The 8848-nt window shown below is 37.1% G+C and overlaps 1 protein-coding gene across 1 annotated transcript in view; it reads left to right on the forward strand.

Moving 5' to 3' along the window:
• Positions 1–7822, forward strand: part of asic4a (acid sensing ion channel subunit family member 4a) — a 100807-nt gene extending 92985 nt beyond the window's left edge. The window contains exons 8-10 of the mRNA XM_039656035.2: positions 3–82; positions 327–446; positions 3528–7822. Of these exons, the coding sequence (XP_039511969.1) occupies positions 3–82; positions 327–446; positions 3528–3644 (317 nt within the window). The 3' untranslated portion in view covers positions 3645–7822. The remainder of the gene's footprint in view (positions 1–2; positions 83–326; positions 447–3527) is intronic.
• The last annotated feature ends 1026 nt before the right edge of the window (positions 7823–8848 follow it).

The following is an 8848-nucleotide window of genomic DNA, read 5'->3' on the forward strand; positions in this document are numbered from 1 at the left end:
AGGGGACATTGGCGGGCAGATGGGTCTTTTTATAGGAGCCAGCGTTCTTACCATTTTGGAGATTCTGGATTATGTATATGAGGTAAGCTTACATTGTCTTGGCCCTCTGCATATTCCACAATCATTCATTTTTAACCAATAGCTCTTCTCCTGCACTGTTTCCCCCCCCCCCCCCCCATTGTGACCAGTATTTCCCATAAGAGCAGATAAGACAGGACCTCTGAGCTGAGCAGCAGGAATGCTGATGCTGCAAAACTGTTTATAGCCCTCATTTGTCCTACTTTCCCTGCTGCCCTCTTCACCCTCACTCCCCCTCGCTTTCCTAGGTGATCAAACACAGGTTGGAGCGTTTGCTGAGGCCACAGAGAGATGACAAAAAGCAAACCCAGCAGCAGCAACAGGCCAGCACAGTCGCCACAGTAAACCTAGAGGAAATGAAAGCTAAGGTAAGCCACATGCTCTAAAGCGCTAGTGTTAGGATGCAGCACAGATCAAATCTGTGAACAGGAACAAAGCCCGGAGGGGAATACGACATCAGCGGCAGGATATTGAGCAATGAATGGGATGCCAGGCTGTCTGCTTAGACCAGGATTGAATCAAATCTCCCTTGTTCTTTTTTCCAATCCGATCTTCTGTTCATGGAAGAGGAACACAGATGTTGCAGAGCACATTAAAACTAATTCAGAACTAGCTCAAAACTAATTCAATTAGGCATGACCACTGCAATTGTGATCTAAGATTGTTCGATTAGTATAAAACCGAATGCTTATGCTTATGCTGGTATGCTTATACCTGTATTCTTCAATTCTATATTAATGCGTCAAGTATCAGGGTTGTCAACTTTAGATGATTGCTGGAGTGAGATTTTGATGGCATTGGTGTCATAAATCAGCCCATTCTCACCCCCAAGGCGTCACTTAACTGGCGCCTTGGGAAGAATTTGGACATGCTTTAATATCTGACGCTTTAGGCGCCCTTTAGCGTCAGTTAGATGACGCCCTAGGATCGCGTGTACCCTACCCCCACCCCACACCTAAACCTAACCGCGTCCTCTAACTGACGCTTTCCTTTAGCGTCAGTTAGATGACGCCGTAGGATCGCGTCATGTAAGTATATAAATATAAATATATACTGTATAAAAATATATTTATTTTAGTTTATGCTCCAGATTTTGTCAGTAGGGTGTAGTATATAGCATAAATGTTGTTGTAGCATATATTAACACGGTGGTATGCAATATAAACTATATATAAATATATTTATATTTTAAAAAAATCACAAATCATTCAAACTGCAGCATCACACACATTCAGTCCTCTGTCTGAACACAGTAACATATTACTCAAATTTATATCCTAAACTCTTAATCAAGATACTTTATTGTGCTCATTTTTTTTTAATGAGCTCCATCTGTTAGACACGCGTCTTTGAAGTTTAAAGGTTACTCTATTGCTGTTATGACAAACTATTCAGCGACATATAAATACGTGCATAAGAGTAATGCAAATTATGCTTTATCATACAATGATTAATTTTCTGTTCTGCCAGTGATATTAATGACAGAGATTCTTCCTGCCACAGCACACATATTCAACTACAGTAATAGACGATGAAATTATCAGCCATCAGAGTGGCTGGCCTGTGAACTTTATCTGCATTTGGAGCCTGACAGGTGTTAATTTCTTGCCTGTGTTTGGAGACGCAAACACATCTCACCTACTGACTGAAAAAAACAAAAATGTCCATAAGGTTAAATGCTTTTAATGTCATATTTCAAATGAATGTTACCCCTTTGACCTTTACAGCCTGGTCTCACTGTTAATATGTAGGTATTTTACGTTTTTGCAAAGATAGAAAACGTACTTTTTAGTAGGTTTGGATAGATGCTGAAACGTATAATATAGACGTATCTGCAACATTTAAACGTATCATTATTACGTTTTTACAGCTACAAAACGTAAACTATTTACGTATATTCTATATCATAAAGATATCTGGATAACTACCCATAACAATTCCTTAAAACTACGTAAAAAACTACAATTATGAAGTAAAACATAACTAACAGACAAGTATAATCACAATAATTTATGTATTGCGACAATGTCAAAACCGATACCAAAAGCCGTTCACATGATGAAGCGTGATGAAGTGTCTTCTCTCTGGCAGTATTGTAATAGTTTTGTATGAAGTACAGAGCAGAAATTAAATCACTAATGAAAATGTTAATCCGGCTTCGGTTGGTTCGCGCTTCTCCATTTCAAATCATGAACTAAACTAACCAACCGTCACAGTCCTTCATGTCGCAAACTGTGACGAAGCAGGGAAGAGCCAATGAACGTTTGATATCGCTGCCGTAAAAGATGACGTATCGCTTCTCAAGGGCGCAATATTTGAATTTGAATTCATCATCACCAGCGCGGGGTTTGACATGTACGGTCGCTGCTGAGAATGGAGAGATCACGACTGGATAAGAGGCTGAATTAGAAGTTGTTTCTTGCAAACAACTATGGATTCAAAAGATTTGGATTACATCAAACTAATAAAATTGATGTCTTTTGTGAATTTTTGTTGTGTTTTATAGGAGAAAACGCTTTATGTGTCTCAAGGTAAATAAACTATTACAAAATGGTTAAACGAGTAACGTTAAATAATGTATTTTTAAGGTTTTATAGTGTATTGTTTAACACCATGCAGGCGAAACGAGCAAAATGTTAATATTTATGAGTATTATATCAATAATGTGACTGAAAACTTCATTAATAAGACAGTGGTATGCAATAGAGTCAAAACATAATACGATACGATATGCATAAATTGTGATACGTACAATGTGTTCGTACGTCGGTGGATTTGTTAATGCGTAAATACATTACGTTTTTGTGCTGTCAATACGTAAATATTTTACGAAATAGTACTGTAAATACGTCAGTATTATACGTTTCTGCGAATATAAAACGTAATTATACGTATGATAGAACGACACTTTACGTACATGTATACTCTCATGAGATCACGTTGACCTTTAGGATCCTGAAAAAAAAATAATCATGCTTTCCACAAGAAATATTCTGTTATCCAAAATATTCTGTTTTCTTTTGTGACAAAATTCTGAAACGAAAGTTGAGTAGATAGGGGGAGACTTCAGTCTAATAAGAAGCAGCTGAATTACTTGCAGAACTTTTAATTCATAAACAGTCTATAAAGGCCTATTTTTTTTTGGATGTGTGTGTGATCTAATTAAAAACTTTGCTGTCTTTAATCACTGTACTTTTGCCACCATTTTATAGATGCAATAAGCCACTCAAGGCCATAACTGTGAGTTAGTTTGTTCAAAGGGGTTTAACTATGATAAAGCGCTGTAAAGTCTCAACCTCGAGTGGCTTTTTCTTTATCACACCACAGATTAAACAATGAGTCACAGTGTAAGTCATTCAATGCACTTTATTCACAATGAAATAGTGTGTAAGATGTAGGAGTTAAAGTATTCTCACAGAATCCCATCTGACATTCTCTGTTCCTGTCAGGATTCTGATGAGATGAGCCGGAGCCACTCGGAGGGAGCTTATGCTAACACCATCCTCCCAAATCACCATCACCACCACCGTACCCACCACCGAGTGTTCGAAGACTTTGCCTGCTAGGCCGACAGGTCTAGTGCTGTTGACGTCTGCAGAAAGAGTTCTCTCAGTGCTGAAGGTGGGCTCAGTGAAAGACCCTTAGAACTCAGCACTAATCTCTCTCGCTGTCACCAGTTAAAGCTACAGCCAAAGTCGAACTCTAAACCCTCGCTTCGAACCCAACACAGGCACGGATCGGACATTACGGTCCAGCAGGAGACTCTCTGAAATCCTGTCCTTTTCCCCCATCCTCTCGCAGGAAATGACATCAGTGGAAACTCTACGATTTCTACACTGAAAACCTTGGTATTGGGCCTCTACTATATCAAGGCATAGACTGCATGACATCTAGAGCCACTTTATACTACATATCCTGTTTGAAGCATTACATTCTTACTTTATATTTTGTCAGCTGTTAGTTTTATTTGGTGAATTCTTATCTTGTGAAATATTATCATTCAGATTAATCTACAAATGTAAATTATGTATTTGATCATGGCTATCAACCCTTAGGACCCAGAGGGTAGAGAAATATCTTAATTCGGGTTTTTCACAGAAATCATGGGGGATGGTGTAGAATAGTTTGTGTTTCAGAAAAGTAATTTGTATCCATCTCTATTGGATATGTTTGGTAAATGTTTCCTTTATCTCAAATGGTTTAACTTAAAGTATATTGAATAATCCACATATTTTGTAATGTTATTTATAGAGATGTAATGTGTGAGTGGTAATGGGTGTCATTAGCAGTAATAACATAATCTTCTTGTGAGGTTACTTCCTATTGGAGAACCAAACGATGCGAACAGTAAGCCCGCCAGACTACCAGAACCAGAGGAAGCCTCTACGGGTAACCATATGGAAAAGGTTTGTTTCATCCATCCATCAGCTGATGGATTCACTCCCCCAGACCTCCCAAAAGTATTTAATAAAACAGACCTTATGTTCCTAGATTCACTTTTGAATGAGAAGGAGTGCAACAGTCCCATAGAGAATGATAAACCGGGTTTGCTCAGCATACTTGCAAACTATGAGTAATCTGATGCACCGCAGCAGCGTATGGCTAGATGTTTAAAAGTCGGTCGATGAGTTTTTCTCAGGGTTCTTAGCTGTGAAATGTCTCGCGGTCTCTTTGACTAAAGGCCAGATGTGCAAAGCATTTCAATCAGAAACCACCGACTTTTCTGTGTGTGAAATTCAGCAAGCACAATTCATAGACTAAAAACGTTTCTATATTTGTGGTTACAGATATGGCTCTAATAACTGTAGCACCTCTGATATATATTTTTTTTCTCTTATAATCTGACATTTCAGGAACGTTTCTTCTCTGATTATTATTGGGTTAATTATTTCTAACTTAATGTGTGTAAGACTTGTGCTATTAAAATAAGCAGAATTATATATAATTTTCTCCTGCACATTTGTTAAGTATTTTTATTTTATTTTCCCACATTCAGAAATAGGGCACCACATATGTCGTATATGTGACAGAGCTGTATATCCTCCATAGATCAATTTCTCTGTTGGGTAGATCCCATCAGCGAGAGAGAGATTCTGTACCATTATTTTCATGTTTTGCAGAATGCATTTTATAGTTGGATGTCATATCCAAAACATGCAGCACATATCCATCTATATAATAGTAATCATGGGTAATATGGGCTTTTAATATCAGAGTAGCATTTTTAAAGGTTCCCAGTAAGAGTCTTGATGGCACACTGTGTCAGTTATGCATAATAATACAGTTTACAGTCATAAATAACTCTGCTGTCAGCAGTGAGACCAGACGAGTTGGCATACCAGTGCATGTCCAAGATTTGATTTAGCACTATCTGTCAACCTCATGCGCTTGTCCAGTTGTAAATTTCTGCATTTGTAGCCTATCTTACCTGTGCAGAAGGAATTGCCCAAATGTTGAAATGCAATTGCCTGTAAACAAGGTCTTTTTTTTTTTTTTTTTAAAGGGACTATCTTTTATGATCATTGCTATTAGGGTGGAAACTGTTTTCTGTGGAGTAATTTTAGAAGGTGTTGTTGTGCAATCCGGCAGGCAGATCCGCATCAGAAAGAAGATGCTTGCACGCCAATTAGACATTTCTCCAAAGTGAGGTCAATGTTGAGGTCAATGTTGTTACACAGTTGTTAAGCAATTAACACAGTTATCTTTTCCTAAATGTATTGTACTGATTCATGATTTCATACAAATTACATCATTTTCTTGTAACACTACAGGTGAAAGAGATGATAGGCGTGAAATTGGACATGATGTAGGAAGAGGAAAGGGAAAAACAATATTGGAGGCACAGCAGGAACAACCAGAGCAACTTGTGGTTTGGGACAATGTCCAATTCCACCACGTAGCGGTGGTGCGTGCATGGATTGAAAATCACCCATTTTGCTATAGGCCTAGTGTTTCTTCCAGGAAATTTTCCTTTTCTAAATTCAGTTGTGAAGTCTTATTAGGATGTCTGCATGGGGATGAAAATTGTTGTATTTAACTAGCTACTTTTCTTGGATCCAGAACTTGAAAAAACATTATATGATATAGAGATCCTATGCATTCCCTGTGTTGAATTTATTTGAATAACTATCCAGGGTCACACTTTATTTTAGGTGTTTAAACTAATATGTACTTTGATACAATGTACGTGTGTTCATGTAGTGTTGCAACACACTTTTGCTGTTATTGAGGTGGGATACGGGTAAAGTTGGGGAGGGGTGTTATTGGTAATGGTAGTTTAAAAGTGGGTTAAAGGAGAACTCTGGCACAAAATCAACCTTTGGTCTAATAAAACATTGGTAGGCTCCCTTTTATATACCCATAATGATTTGCTGAAGTTAAAATTAGGTGAAAAGGAGATCAAATATATAAAAAAATATTAAAGCGATAGAGCAGTAAGCAGGAGCGTCCGAACAGTAGCTGAGTAGGAAGTGAATTTATAAAATATCTTCTTATTAAATGGTCTGTACAAAGTTATTAATGCTTCGTTTTGCATTTAGGGACCCTCATTATGTTACTGTGTTAGTGTGGGGCTATTTTGAGCCTTGTTAGTGGTATAAACTAGCGATTTCTTTTTACTTAGTCAATGCCCCCATTACTAGCATTATACGCTAAACAGTTTTTAGAGATAAAACTCTTTACATTCGATTATCATAAAAAACAAATCTCAGAGAACGGTCGACTAAGTATCAATGTTTTATTAGACCAAAGGTTCATTTTGTGCCGGAGTTCTCTTTTAAGGTGTAAAGGATGAGTCAGTGTAATATAGAGCTAATTACCGAAAAAATACTTTTTAAAATAAGTACAATGTTAAAACATGTATGTACACAAAAAGTGCATTGCATCAATGATTTATTTAAATGTTAATACATAGCCTAGTAGTTAAAGACACAATATAAAGTGGGACCAATATAGTAAATTCAACTTCTCGTGAAGTGTATCCAATTCAGTTCAAATTCACACTCGTGAATTCAAAGGAAGTAATCTGATTCTTCGGTATTGAATTTAGCATAAACCTGCTGTATTATTACTACATGAGTTGTTAAATATAGAGAGCTTAGTTTGGAGAAATGTCAAACCTGTGCAGAAAACTGTAATATTCCTTTATCTCAGGGGTGTCCAATTCTGCTCCTAGCTGGAGGGCCACTGTCCTGCCAAGTTTGCCTCCAATTCCAATTGAACACACCTGAACAGGCTAATCAAGGAAAAACTTCCAGACATGTGTGTTTAGGCAAGTTGGAGCTAAAATCTGCAGGATGGTGGCCCTCCAGTACCGAGTTTGGACACCCTGCTTTATCTGATATTAATTCATCTTCACATGTCAGTTCCATCCTAGACTGATTAGGGCAGCATTGAGCTCTGTGTGTATTTTTGAAACTCTGCTACGCTGCTTTAACTTTGACAAGCTGTTCCTTTTCCACCCGCTTTTGCCAGCCAGAGCACTATTTAGCTTCGAGAGGGGGCCATAAAACGAGGCACTGAAGCAGCATATAGCGCAAACAGACTGTTGAGATTTCCATACGATTAAAGGCATCAAGACTAATCAGGCTAATTACCCGTTACACTCAAGAACCTAATGGACTGTATACCAGACTACAGAGAACACATAATACAGTTTGTAGAAAGGTCTGACCATGGTTTCTGTTAGAACACATTTTATAAATGTAACGATGGTACGTACTGCAGTCCGATAATAAAATCTTGATGAATGAATGGCTTTGCTCTTGTTCACTGAGATATAGTTAATCACGTCTCACCATGCGCTAATTGATGGCTTATGATTCCACCAGGATGCTGGACATATTGACTGAATGTTCTGGGTTCATTACAAGTTAAACCCTATTGACAGTATAATAGAAAGCAGCAGAAAACAAGACAAAATCGTGTTAAAATCATGCATAACCAGAAGGCTAGAAGGATGCTTTAAACAACTTTACATCTAAAAAAAAAACACATTACTGATATTTACAACCTGATCTTGTGAGAACTATTTCGGTGAACTAAGGTGGCGATTTTGCATGATTTTTTTTTTTTTTAAGAGAAAACCACATTAATTTCCCGAATGTTTTTCTATTGTAAGATTTTTTTTTTATTTTATACAAACTGGACAATTTTATTTGTAAGTGGTGATAAACCACTTAAAATTTATTACTTATTACCACTTACAATTTTTACAATTGTAAGTGGTAATAAACAACAGCATGATGGTGTACGACCCAGAATAAAATGTATAACGAAACAAATGTTAAATCTAAAAGAGCAGCATAATATAACATTTTATGATATATTAATGGAAAGTTCCCACAATGGTTGCAATATATTATATTATATATATATATAATTAGTAAATTAGTGTTTTGCTGAATCTCTAACAGTCTGCCACCTGTAGGGGGATAAAAAAAACTGTGGGTGTTAATATCAAATATTTTACTGCTGATGTGGTTTCAGTCTAATGTTGTGCAGTTGTATACATAGGTAACTGCACAAAATAGTTGTTCAAAGTATCATCAGAAGGGCAAAAATGCATGATTGTTGGATGTAAATTTAAGCTAATCAAGTAAACTGCTGGGAAAAGGTTAAAATGGAGTGAAACGCCCCTTATGTAAAATGAGTCCTATATAATTAGATCTGCTGACTTCAGCTGTCTTTTGCTTATGGGTTCACTGTGTGCCCAAAGGCAGTGTGTGTGTGTGTGGTTAAAGCCTCTTAAAGGGACATAAATAGAGGTGAA

Source organism: Pimephales promelas, chromosome 7 (genome assembly GCF_988280905.1).
Source record: "Pimephales promelas chromosome 7, fPimPro1.hap1.1, whole genome shotgun sequence".
NCBI lineage: Eukaryota > Metazoa > Chordata > Actinopteri > Cypriniformes > Leuciscidae > Pimephales > Pimephales promelas.